This window comes from Podarcis raffonei, chromosome 5, assembly GCF_027172205.1.
Source record: "Podarcis raffonei isolate rPodRaf1 chromosome 5, rPodRaf1.pri, whole genome shotgun sequence".
Lineage (NCBI taxonomy): Eukaryota > Metazoa > Chordata > Lepidosauria > Squamata > Lacertidae > Podarcis > Podarcis raffonei.
In genome coordinates this window covers 31,634,028-31,647,453 of record NC_070606.1, presented here as the reverse complement: position 1 = coordinate 31,647,453, position 13,426 = coordinate 31,634,028, and the positions used below count along the sequence as shown (strand labels likewise).

General features: G+C 44.6%; 1 protein-coding gene across 4 annotated transcripts in view; it reads left to right on the top strand.

Annotated features, from left to right (window-relative positions):
• Window positions 1-13,399, top strand: part of CDH23 (cadherin related 23) — a 391,169-nt gene extending 377,770 nt beyond the window's left edge. The window contains exons 56-68 of one of the 4 annotated variants that reach the window (XM_053388507.1): window positions 971-1,100; window positions 1,950-2,213; window positions 2,740-2,901; window positions 3,972-4,228; window positions 4,434-4,531; window positions 5,505-5,625; window positions 6,476-6,555; window positions 7,361-7,401; window positions 7,917-7,977; window positions 8,280-8,409; window positions 9,024-9,146; window positions 9,531-9,644; window positions 11,979-13,399. In XM_053388507.1, coding sequence (XP_053244482.1) covers window positions 971-1,100; window positions 1,950-2,213; window positions 2,740-2,901; window positions 3,972-4,228; window positions 4,434-4,531; window positions 5,505-5,625; window positions 6,476-6,555; window positions 7,361-7,401; window positions 7,917-7,977; window positions 8,280-8,409; window positions 9,024-9,146; window positions 9,531-9,644; window positions 11,979-12,305 — 1,908 coding nt within the window. In that variant the 3' untranslated portion in view covers window positions 12,306-13,399. Of the gene's footprint in view, window positions 1-970; window positions 1,101-1,949; window positions 2,214-2,739; window positions 2,902-3,971; window positions 4,229-4,433; window positions 4,532-5,504; window positions 5,626-6,475; window positions 6,556-7,342; window positions 7,402-7,916; window positions 7,978-8,279; window positions 8,410-9,023; window positions 9,147-9,530; window positions 9,645-11,978 lie in introns of those variants that run through there. The other 3 variants (XM_053388502.1, XM_053388501.1, XM_053388503.1) reach the window with 3 other exon arrangements.
• Window positions 13,400-13,426: the final 27 nt, after the last annotated feature.

Sequence of the window (13,426 nt, the reverse complement as noted above, 5' to 3'; positions counted from 1 at the left end):
TCGGGTTCCTTTGGGAGCGATACAGGGAACGGTTGTTCTTACCTCCACCTCGCAGGATGCAGTTTGCAGAATGCGTTCTGCGTAATAGTTTATTGGAGTCCCTGGAAATTCTGGGAATTCTTTGATCTTAGAGAAATGTTCAGTTATCCATAGGGGAAAGTTTCTTCTCGCTTCATTTCTGCTACAGCAGCAGACAAATAGGAAATACCCATTGCCTGAGATCTATGCGTGGGAGACATTTGGGAAAGGATGGTAGCGTAGTTTTTGGCATAATGTCAGGGAGGTTTTCAGCGAAAAGGTTATCCTATGATATTAGGAGTTCACAACGCCGTTGCATCAAGCTATGCACTGTTCACCCTGCTCTCAAGGCTTTTTTCATCTGCAGTTTTTTAATCTTATGAGTAGTGTTCATATAGATACAGTGGTACCTCATTTTTCAAACGTAATCTGTTCCAGAAGCCTCAAACCGGAAGCCTCAGTACGGAAAACTCAAAATGGAAGCCGTGTTTCCTGTTCAACTTCCAAGGCACGTTCAAAAACTGAGGCACTTACTTCCGGGTTTCTGGCATTCAAAAACAAAAACGTTTGACTACGGAGACATTTGGAAACCGAGGTACCACTGTACTTGGATGACAATTTAACTCCTTAAAAAATTAGTAAAGGTGGGGGGATTTTTTTTAAAAAGCTCTTGAAATGGAAAGAAAGGAAGAGCAAGGGGGAAAGTTAGGTTGCTTCTTTTAGCTGCCTTTATATATCTTGTATTATTGGTCGCACCTCAAATTTTATTTGAGGTTCAAAAAAATATTTTGCTTGCAGTCCCCCACCCCCAGATGCAATTCATTCAGTCAGTTGTTGATAATATTGCACATTGTTTACCATTTGTGACTTTATGCTTGTCTATTTTTGCTACCTTTTAACATATGGTTTTTTCCCCTCTCTATCTCCCCATCTCTCCCAACATCTCCTGCAGAAAGGGTCTCCCCCTTATCAGGTTCTTTCTGTGCCTGAACACTCATGTCCTGGTACAGTGGTGGGCAATGTCACTGGAGCAGTAGATGCTGACGAGGGCTCCAATGCTATCGTCTATTACTTCATTGCAGGTAGACTTCATTTCTTTTTCGAGACTGTTCTTTGATGGTTTTCACACTGCCTTATGCTTGCATCAAACCATCCAGTGTTTTAGAGAGAGAGAGAGAGAGGGGCAACTCCCCATTTACCCCATTCCACTGCCACCCCCTTGCGATGCCAAGAATGGCACGTGCAGCAGCAGTCGTGTGCATGCCGATTGTGCGCAAATGGGGAGTTGCCTGTATGTGTGTATTCATGTATATGTGGTTAGAAGCTCAATTCCACAGCTGCAGGAGCAGGTGGTGCTGTGGTCTAAACCACTGAGCCTCTTGGGCTTGCTAATCAGAAGATCAACAGTTCGAATCCCTGTGATGGGGTGAGCTGCCATTGCTCTGTCCCAGCTCCGTCCAGCCTAGCAGTTCAAATGCATGCCAGTACAAGTAGATATATAGGTACCACTGCTGCAGGAAGGTAAACGGAGTTTCCATGCGCTCTGGCTTCCATCACGGAGTTCTGTTGCACCAGAAGCGGTTTAGTCATGCTGGCCACATGACATGGAAAGCTGTCTGTGGACAAAGACCAGTTCCCTTGGCCTGAAGCGAGATGAGCACTGCACCCCACAGTTACCTTTGACTGGGCTTAACCGTCCAGGGGTCCTTTACCTTTCACCTCCACAGCTGCACTGCTGAGTGCCCACCTGGTAGGACTAGCCCGTGAAGATAATGGGATTGAAGGGTGAAAAAATTTGGAGGAAACCTAATTGGAATTTCTGTGTCTATCTCCTCCCCACCCACCCACCCACCCACACTAATACAACAGAAATCTCATTTTAGACAGGAACAAATTTAAAACAGAACTGACTAGTTCTCTCTTTTTCCCAGCTGGTAACAGAGAGAATAATTTCCAGCTGAGTCGGGAAGGAAAATTGCAGGTGTTGCGGGACTTGGACCGAGAGAAAGAAGCTTTCTACTCTATCATTGTCAAAGCCTCTAGCAATAGGAACTGGTCACCTCCCCAGGGTCGCCGGGCAACCAGGATCCAAGCCATGGATCTCAGCACTGATGCTACTCTGCAAGAAGTACGGATCTTTTTGGATGACATTAATGACCAACCTCCCCGGTTCACCAAATCAGAATACACGGCAGGTAGGGATGGTTCCACTTGAGCAATGCCCATTCTAATTGAATTACTGCACTTTGGGGGGGGGGTGGGAATTATCATTTGTTTTACAGCCTGGATTTATTTTAGTATAATCAGGCAAATTGGGCAAAGCCAATTTGCAAAAGGAAAAATAATAAGTAAAATTTGAGGACTGATGTAAAAATCTTTACTACTGTTTTGTGAAGTGGCAAAACTGTATGTGATTTGTGCATAAGCGCATTCAGAATAGGAGACTAGTGACCTCTCTTTACCACAATGTACAATGGGATCTTTAAGCCAGGGGCGGCTGACCTGGCTTGGACTACAGCTCCCATGATCTCGGATCATTGGCCATGCTAGCCAGGGCTGATGGGAGTTGTAGTCCAACAACAGCCAGAGGGCCACAGGTTGGCCACCCTTGATGTAGGTATTATTTCCCAAGAAATGACTTCTACTTCTGTTATTTTCTCCCTCTGGGACTTTTCCTTTGTTACTTCTCTGCCTCACCCCACCCTGCTCCCTTTCCGAAAGGGGTAGCAACAGATGCAAAAGTGGGTTCCGAACTGATCAAGCTTGTTGCATTGGATGCCGACGTGGGAAACAATAGCCTGGTCTTGTACAGCATTCTGGGTATCCGTTACATCAAGCAACATTCCAACGACTCTGAGGAGGTGGCCAACATTTTCAGCATTGGTAAGAGAGGCAACGGCATGCATGGGGAGGGACCCGTGCCGAGTGAACTGTCTCGCTTGTTTGTGCTGCATTGGGTTAGCCCTGCTAAGTTTACATAGTGAAGGCCAGGGACAGACCAACATATTTTGGCACCTGAGGCGGACCCCAAAATGGTGCCCACTTCCCTGTCAGGGAAGAATGGGTGAGGGAAGATCAACATCAGGAGCAAAGGGGGGAAGAAAAGATTGACATTGGGATCTGCTGTCCCTGTGGACTCTGCTGCCTAAGGCCTTACCTTGCCTCATTGCTGGGCCGGCCCTCATAAAGGCAAAACGTTGTGTGCTAATAGAGCCATGGTCATATAATCCATAAGGTTGCTATTCAGTCATGCTTGAGAAAAGTTGCTGACAGGGATGCTGCCATACAACAAAGACTGCTTTATATTATCTTCAGCATCTCTTTGCTGGAGAGTACACTATAGCAAGGTTTCCCAAACTTGGGTCTCCAGCTGTTTTTGGACTACAACTCCTGTCATCCCTAGCTAGCAGGACCAATGGTCAGGGATGATGGGAACTGTAGTCCAAAAACAGCTGGAGACCCAGGCTGAGGAAACTTTGCACTATACTGTGGCAAGTTTTTGAGTATAACAGTGTCACAGAACAAAACAAGTCTTTCTGTTATACTTAAAATCTCTGCCTGCTTCATTCCTCTTTAAGTAGGTCTTGGTTGCTGCAAATACAAGGGAGCCACTCTTTAATTGGTCTTGGAAGTGAGTTAAACTAAAGGTTAATCCACATGTATTCAGAGCAATCAGGTGGTACAGTCCTGTTTGGTATATACCATTTCAGGCTGCAATGACTGAATGCTCCCTCTTCTTTAAAAAATATCACAAGCATTTAGAAAACTAGCACTTCAGAGAGGTGGTTAGGCTTAAACCTTGTAACCTGCTGTGCTGCTTTTATGTTCAGGAAGGTTTTTACATGGAGAAGCATGCTGTCTCCCACACGCAGCCTCAAATGGCACAATCTCAACATGGCTGCATCATGTGATGATTCTGACCATGCAGGGTCACTTGTTGGTTCTTCTCAAAGGTAACCTAGACGGGATTCTTCGAACCTTTGACCTCTTCACTGCTTACAACCCTGGCTACTTTGTGGTGGATGTCATGGCCTCAGACCTGGCTGGTCATAATGACACTGCGGTTGTGGGGGTCTATATCCTGCGGGATGACCAACGGGTGAAGATTATAATCAATGAGATCCCAGATAAAGTACGGCAATTTGAGGAAGAGTTCATCAGCCTATTGTCAAACATCACGGGGGCCATTGTCAATACGGATGACGTTCAGGTAACTGCTGCTTTGGGGCAACACATTCATTTCCTTAACAAGCAGTTGATCTTTCTTTCTCAGTCAAAGAAATAGAGGGGGGGAACTGGCCAATTTCCTGGCAAAACCAGCGTTTGAGGGTGTGTGCCCTGGAGCCATCTAGTCACAGGGAAATGTAAGAATGGGATAGGAGAAGGGACACCTTTTTTTCTCTTGTCTCCCATAGTTCCACGTTGACAAAAAAGGCCGTGTGAACTTTGCCCAAACAGAATTGCTGATCCACGTGGTGAACCGGGAAACCAACCGGATTCTGGATGTAGAACGGTAAAGATTCCATGTGTCTCCTCTAAGTAGGTTTAGATTTGAACACAGAAAGAAGCACAGCAATGAGTTGGTGGCTTAGGTGAGATTTGAGCTGAGGACTTTCCCACGAAACTTCTTAGCCATATTGCACCATAATGGCTCTTCCTCTACAGAGTTGCCTTTGCAGTTAGTTGCCTTTGCCTCAGCAGTTAGGAAGAGACTTTTTTGTTGGATAGACAGCTAAAGATTTGTTCAGTTCTGCTGCTAATATAAAACATGGGTCTAACCATGCTTTGCACTGTGTCACATTGAGGCAGGCTGCATAATGTCATTGGATATAACAACCTCTCCTGTCACAAGCATGAGGAGTCTTAGACCCAGGTCCTAGTGTTTTGGCAATGTTTTAGTCAGCTGGCATCTGATACTAGTATTTATATTAGATAGAAAGACCCTCAAGCAGTGATAGCCAACCCCGGCAACCTCTGCTGATCATAACTAAAAATAAATATTGAATTGAAACAGCCCTTCAGGTTCACATAATGATTACTTCACCATGAAAGGGTTTTTGTTGTTGTTGCCTTATGGCAGAGATTTGTGCAAAGCCTTTTCTTGCTAATCTAGCAGTACCATTCCTTTGTGAGTCTCACACCTGATTTAAGATCAGGGATGGGGAACCTGCAGCCCTCCAGGTGATACTGGACTACAATTCCTATCATACTTGGCCATGCTGGCTGGGGCTGATGGGAGCTGGAGTCAATCAACACCTGGAGGCGACAGGTCTCCCAACTATGTTTAAAAAAAGAATTTGAATGATGGGCTTCATGACGCTTCTGATGCAATTTAATGGAATGAGTTCCTGCTTCCAGAATCTCTTGAGTTGGAAATTATAGCTGGGAGGTGAGGGTTGATCATTCTTGCCATAAACACTTTTTAAAAGTGTATTTTCAACACTAGGAAGATGAATCCATAAATAAAGGTTTAACCCTCTTCCTAGAGTAATACAGATGATTGATGAGAATAAGGAGCAGCTGCGGAATCTCTTCCGGAATTACAATGTCTTGGATGTGCAGCCAGCAATCACTGCCAGGGCTCCAGACGACATGTCGGCGCTGCAGGTAAGATGCAGGTGGGGGTCCTTCCCTCCCTCAAGCTTACTTTGCTTTCAGCTCTCATGCTTTTTGGGGGAAGGTCCCCCACATTCTTTGGAATTGGCTGCATTGAAAGGAACTGCCCCTTCATAAACTGTTTCCTTAGGTTTGCTGCAACAAGGTTCATGATTCTTTAAAAAGCATGCAGCTGCCAAGATTATACAAATGCACCTGTTGAATTTCTTCCTATTAAGAGCACACAAAAATGACTTATTTGGAAAGCAGCTGGCAACCTTATATTAACTGTTTTGTGAAAAGGGTGCAGGTACGAGTCCTAAAGCCATATTGAAAGGAGCTTTCATGACAGGAATCTGTAGTGGTAGGTATCAAAGAGATGTTGGGTTTTGTCATCATTTTATTAGAGTGACCATTAAATGGTGGATTCACCATTCATTTCCTTTTGTATTCTCTCCCTGTGACCTGGACATGAATGCAGTTTGGAATCACTGAGTCAGATATCAATATCTTGTCATTAGGTCAAATATCAGGTAGTGAGGGCCTGTCAATCACTTGAATTCACAATGGCGTCAGGGCTTCAGAGCGCACCACACAGGGAGCTCTGTGCTGTGCTTTGAAGTCCCATCGAACAGCTGGTGCTTCAGAAGCCAATTTTTTGGTCCAGCCTCTTCGTAATCATATATGACATCAGGTGATGGGCAGCTTGGGCTGAATGGCCTAGCAGGCCAAATGGGGAAGATCTGGCAGACATCATTAGACCCGTACCCCAATTTACACTGGGTCAGTAGCCAAGCCATTTCCTAGACATCCTATCCTGCTGTAACAGTTTTGTTTTTGTTTTGTTTCTTACCATTTCTAGATGGCAATAATTATTCTGGCTATTCTCCTCTTCCTGGCAGCCATGTTGTTCATCCTCATGAACTGGTACTACAGAACAGCGTGAGTAGCCTCCAGCACCTTTGTAGGGCAGAGTATTTCAGATGCCACAATAATAATAAAAAAGAATTTTTGGAGCTGACATCAAACCCTTGCATACTGCAGAGGAGGAAGCTCTGATTCAGGGATTTCCGAAAGGAGTAATGGCTGTAGATTTCCACCACAGAACATAGCCTTGTGGGACGGTGAAGGGGATGAAGTGCGTGTAATAAGTTTGTCAGCCCTGCTTCCAGGTTGCAGAGAGGGAATTTCCCTCTTTAGTGATTTATGGCTGTCTGGCACCTTTGAATTGCACACTCTGTCTGCTGCCAAAAGTGGATTCATCTTCCAAGTTCATGATAAGGGATTTGGCTGCTTTACTCAAATATTTCTGCATTAGGGCCGTAAGCTGGGTTGCATGAGGAAACATGCAACAGGTCTTTGCATGTTCAGTGGGAGAGAAATCTGTTTTCTGGTGTCAATCTTCCTTTGAGAGATAGAACAGTATTTTGTTTATTTTAAAATATTAGGTATATTCGTATATCTCAAGGAGCACAACTGAACTGGATTAAAACATAGCCTCTCTAATATTTTTAAAGATGTTTAGATTTATAGAGAATTACTTCAAGATTTGGGGGGAGGAAACAAGGGAGGAAACCCAGTTTCAGCAAAAGAACTCAGTAGCAAAGGTTCTCAACCAATAGTCTTCTACTGGTTCAGAACAGTATGTGAGAGGATGTTAAAGGGCCAATCACATTACACGTATGATGAACAGACTTCACAATACAATTCTTGTGCTCTTTCCCCTTAGTTATTTTGTGTCTTGCAGGCACAAAAGAAAACTGAAAGCAATTGTGGCCGGTTCCACAGGTAAGAGATCTTGGAAGATCCATTTTTTTCCTGGCCCATTGTGAAGGAAATAGACATTGAAGAATATGATGAGATAGCCATCACTCATAATACCATACGGTGAATAATAAGACCATCAGCTTGGCCTGGGTTGCTTCCAGTCCTTGACTCTTTGGTGCTGGTGAAGTGTTGCTTTTCCAGTCAACTGGAAGTGAAATTAATTAAGTCTGAAAAACAATTGATGTTGTGTTGCCAGCCTGTTGCACTCCAATAACTACTCCATTAAAAAGTAAATAAATAAAGGATGTAAATTCTAGACTAAACTGCTTGTGTGGAAGCAAACTAACAAAGGCTAAACTGTGAAACTTTATTTGATGTGATTATAAGTAGTGAGGAAAACTTTAGCTGATAAGTTTCTGTGTGTCTAGTTGCTGGTAGAAGCACAGGGGCAACAAAAAACGGTATTTTATAAGTCAAACTCTAAACTCAACAGATGTGAATGATTCTCAGTAAATTTGACACATTGCTTTCTTCAGGTAACCGAGGTTTCATGGACATCATGGATATGCCAAACACAAATAAATATTCCTTTGATGGGTGAGTTGTCAACAATTTCTGAAAGGTTTAACGCTAGCTAAAAGAGGCTATCCGAATGCTGACCATGCTTAATTAAAGACAATCTTGGCCTCTGGCACCTATGATTCTTACTTTTGAAGGTGGCTGTTAACAGCACAATCTTTGTATATAGCGCAATCTTTGAAAACATGAGCTTAAAGAAAAGGAGTGCTTAAAGTTATCTGAGATAGTATATTGACAAGTATGTGGGCCAAACTGGTGGATTTTTCTTGGATGGTTTCCCATTGCAGTTGTTTATTGTAGGCATCCTGTATCCTTTCTAGAGCCAACCCTGTGTGGCTGGACCCTTTCTGCAGAAACCTGGAGCTAGCAGCACAAGCTGAGCATGAGGATGACCTGCCTGAGAACCTCAGTGAAATAACAGACCTGTGGAACAGCCCAGCCAGGACTCACGTGAGAGAGCATCTGCTTGCTTACTATACTGTGGTTGAAGCCACAGTATAGCCAACGTCCTAATTTTTGCCTGTAGCCTGTGCCAGCATAAAATTCAACTTTCAAATTCATGTGAAGCAGCAGAACACGTTTTGACTGTGTGCATAAATTAGAATTGGCACTATTTGTCAATAATCACCATCCCCTTGTGCTAGAATATCTAATTTATCTATTCTTAACTCCTTTCTCGTCCAGGCCTAGTAATCCAGCTGCACCTTGGTTGCCCAGTAGGAAGAGGCCGCAGCAATGGCATATCAACAGCAATGTAGCTGCTACATTAACTTTAGAGCTTCGTAATCTAAGATTAGTTGCAATGATGCACCTCATGGAAAATTAGAGTCAGTCATGTAGCATGTATTTGTTGTTCATTGTTAATGACATTTAGTTCAACATGGTGCATGCCCTGCTTGGTAATTAAATTTTGCAACGGGAGGTGGGCATGTTGTAGACAAATGTTAGCAAAGGGCATTAGGGAAGTAAGCAGTGTTCCTGGAAAAGATTCCCAGATGGATTTTCCTTCAGGTCTGGAAAGACACAGAGAGAGAGAAGCTATTTTAAAAACCTCTTCTTTTTAGGGAACATTTGGCCGAGAGCCTTCGGCTGCCAAACCCGAAGAAGATCGCTATCTGAGAGCAGCCATTCAGGAATACGACAACATTGCCAAGCTAGGCCAGATCATGCGAGAAGGGCCCATCAAGGTATGTTCTATTATTCTCAGTCTCAGTTCAGTAAAATGTTCAAGTGTGTGGCACTTCTTGGCCAGAGGACAGAACTCTCAGCACCATGTTTAGTCTGCAATCCAATCTTGGAATGCAGTTGTTTTGGATAGTCACGCAGAATGCCCTATGTGGCAAGAATCCCTTTTTAATGAGGATTATTATACGAGGTGTGATTCAAGAGGATTTATTAGAAGGTTTAAGGATAAATGTTTCAGCCATTATTACTATTATTTTTAATGGAGAGGATATCTGGATTTAGAGTAGCTTCTCACGGGGATTCCCTACACAGAGTAAGTTTCGGCAAAACGTGGCAAAGGGCCCGAGTGTAATTTCTCCTGTTGCCCATTCCCTCCCTCCTTCCAGGGCTCTCTCTTAAAGGTAGTCTTGGATGATTACATGCGACTGAAGAGACTGCTTGCTCAGCGGATGGTGCATAAAGCCACCACCAGTCATGGGGACCAGTCCTCAGTCTCTGAGGTAGAATCTGCTTGTGCATGGGAGTTCTTGAAAATGCTTGTTGTGCCCTTTGGGATGTAGTGTTTGCTTTTCAGAACTGTACCCTTCGGTATTGATTGTGTGGTTCTCATAGCTATTTCCCTCTGTAGCACAAGAGTGCAGGAGTTCAATGAAACAGGCAGAAGGAGCCCCTCTCCACCACAGGACTGTGCAACCTGTGTCTCACTAGGTGTTGCTCCCATCAGCAGCCGCCAGCATAGCTTACGGTCAAGAAGGATGTGTTGCAGGCCAACTCTGCAGGGCCACAGGGTGCCCAGACCTGTTCTCTCCTCTGATGCCCTCTTGTGTCCCAAAGGCTTGTACAGCTGTTTATTGCAGCGGCTGTGGCTATAAGTTCCACAGGCGAATGGTGCCTCTGGGAGGCACCTCTCTCTGGGGCGAAGGGGTGGCGGTGTCAGCTCAGAGAACAGGGATGGCAGCAGCTGCTGCCCAGAGGACTCGGGAGATGAGAGGAGGCTTAAGGAACACTCCACAAGAGAGGGTGTTCAAAAAAGGGTGAGAGACTGCTATCTCCGCAGGCAAGGGGTGACATAACTGGGCCCCTGACCCCACGGGGTGCCACAGAAAGAATGTAGTTGGTCAAGGGAGCCGTGGACTCAAAAAGGTTGAAAACCTCTGCTTTAGGCATTAGAGTCCTTTGCTAACCACTGTGAAGTAATCAAACTTCCAAAAGGGGCATATATAAATAAGAGAAGAAAACCCTAGGACAGTTATTCACAAAAGGAAAGTTGCAATTCTCTAATAAATGAGAACTTTGTAGGGGAGCTCGTAGACTCACAGCAATGAGGGATGAAGACAGTGCAATAAAAAAGTTCTAAAGGAAGAAGGCATGAGACAGAGAGATGAAAAATAGGAGGACATGGTCTTTAAACATCAAGAACTGTAGCTGCAAGGATTTTTGTGGAAGAATTGGGGTGGGGGGATAGTAACAGGACATTCCTTGCACATCAGTTTATGAAGGCTATAGTGAAACAGATAGCAATACACTGGGGAGAAACTACATGTTTAAGCATATTGGAAAAGTTTACTTTGCTGGATTGTAGCCAGAGAGTGAAGGACTTTCAGGGAGCACTTTGTTTCTCTTCTGTAATCTCTCTGTTTGCTTTATTATGCCCAGTAGGTTGAGCCAAGTGCACAGAAGTGGTGAACCGGTTAATGCTTTGTGCTTGATTGCAATCTTTGTCTAATCCGGTTTCCTTCTGCCTTTGCTTCTATTCTACCTGAACCTGGAGTTCTTAATACTCTCCAGCTGGCTCAGGCTTCTTAGCATCCTCTTTCTTCCTGCTCTCCCATTGGTTAGACCCTCCTCAAAGCTCTGTGCCCACCTTATTACAATCAGAAACATATAATGCACAACATTATACAGAAGCACAATATTAAATATCTGCTCTTTGTGGTTTGTTGATTTTATGGGATGTATGGTGTCTCAGGCTGGCTCCCATCTAAGTAGCAGCCAAGCCTGAAGGCACTTCCCTTTGGAGACAGAATGATAGTTCAGCCTTTCAATCTACTCTGTGACATCTCACTGTGCAGAAACTGCCGTCTTTGCCTTATTAGGATTTTAAGACGTGACTGTGCAAGAACTAATCCAAAAATATGTCTCAAGTTGTATATAATGAATGCATTTTATTCAGGGCCAATATTAAGCTCTTTGTAGGAAAGATCTTAAGCAGGCTTCCTCAAACTCGGCCCTCCAGATGTTTTTGGACTACAACTCCCATGATCCCTAACTAGCAGAACCAGTGGTCAGGGATGATGGGAACTGTAGTCTCAAAACATCTGGAGGGCCGAGTTTGAGGAAGCCTGATCTAAAGAGACCTATATATCAAACAAGACAGGAAAATGAATTTCCCAAGTCAACATCTGGTTCCTCCCCCAGTGCAAAGAGTAAGGGCTTGGCAAGAGTCGTGCACTCCCCAGCAATGAAGACTTAAAGCCCTAAACCAGTGGACTCTTATGAGGAGTGAGAGCTCCAGTATATGCGGAGAATTCCCTAGCCTGAAACAGCTTCTCCAGTCATTTCAATGGAGAATGAGGTTCCATGTGCATTTCGGTGCATGTCAGTTACTTCCACTGGAATCAGCTAGGTCACCCAACTGCTTGAGTGTTATAAACATAGGAATTTTGAGTGGGGTAATCAAACTCTAGATATAATCAGGGTCTTTAGGTTGAGAGGGACCTTTATCCTGTTCCCAGATTAGCTCAGGAAGGGAATGTAACTGCAGCTGAAAACAGCACTGCCTAAGCAACGGGGAGCACTACGGGGTGTTGATTTCAACTTGGGTTTTGTTCCAGCTGATCCAGAACGATTTGGACGACGACGACGAGCAAAGGAGTCCAAGCCAAGGGAGCCTCCGCTTCCGACATAAGCAGCCCATTGAGCTCAAGGGACCTGATGGAATCCACGTGGTCCACGGGAGTACAGGTACTCTGCTAACCTCTGACCTCAACAGTCTTCCCGAGGATGACCAGAAGGTGCTGGGCCGCTCCTTGGAGACACTGACTGCCGACGGTGGGGCGTTCTGTGACAAGAACGCCCGCACCGAGTCCGCCAAATCCACCCCTATGCACAAAATGAGGGAAGTGATCATGGAGAGCCCACTGGAAATCACAGAGTTATGACTAGAAGTGGCATCGCTGGTGTAGCGCTCCGAGGAAGCCTGGCCCCACGTAGACTGCCGCCGCCGCCAGAGGAGAGCACTGACCAAGGGACAAGAGGGGCAGAAGAAAATCCAGAGGCCTCGGTCACTTGTGCCTGGCCACCACCTGTTCCAGAAGAAACCTGACCAAGACAGCTGTTAGGGCAGCCTTGGGGAGCCTAACCCCCAGGGTGAAGGTTCTCAGGACTGTTTGCTTCTACCAGGCACTCATATCATTAAACTCATAACTTTTTAAATTTTATTTTTAAAATATAAAGTGTTAAAAAGAGCAATGGGGAGGCCCTGAGGCACAGACTTAAGGCTAGAATTGCAATAACCACGGTGTGCCATGATGCCCCATCGGTGGAGATGACCAGGCTCTCCCAACAGGTCCTGGGTTGCACCAATTACATTCTTCCACCATCAGGCTAGTGGTGGTGGTGGGGATTGTGATGATGGGAGAAGACGGCTGCTAACCAGCTGCAGCTAAGATGCTATGACCATCAACTCGCACAGAGCAAATTGTGTGATAACCTTCAGGAAGCTCCATAAATCTGTTTGGCATTTATCTGTGTTTTCACCTTTCCAGAAAGCAGGGGGTGGGGAGAAACTGAAGCCATTTCTTCATTTTGCTGGCCTACCAAAACACTGCAGCATCAAAAGAAACAAGAGTGATATTAATTGAGGTTCTGAACGTAGAGTGTTTTGTGTGTACTCCTTTTTTTCTTCTTCTTTTGTTTTCAAACAGTAAAGTGTTGAGCATTTTTGGAATGGTCTGTCAAAGGAACCAGAAATACATAATCCATGAATTTAGTTAATCTGTGTTTGATCTTTCCCTCCCAGCTTGGGCACAGGGTTCGGTGCTTGTTTGGGTTAAGTACACACTGCTGTAGGGGCTGAGGAATCAGCGTGGTCATTGTGCTCATCTATATACCAGCATGTACATTCTCTCTCCATAAAACTATCAAGAAGGGAAATGCTAAGTGTTTCTTATTCAGAAGTGTGTATACGATGCAATACACACACAGTGAAAGGTCTGCAGTTTGAATAAACTGTGCCCATTAAGCTAACCTTTAACATCATTCTGCTTTTTATTATTCAGGT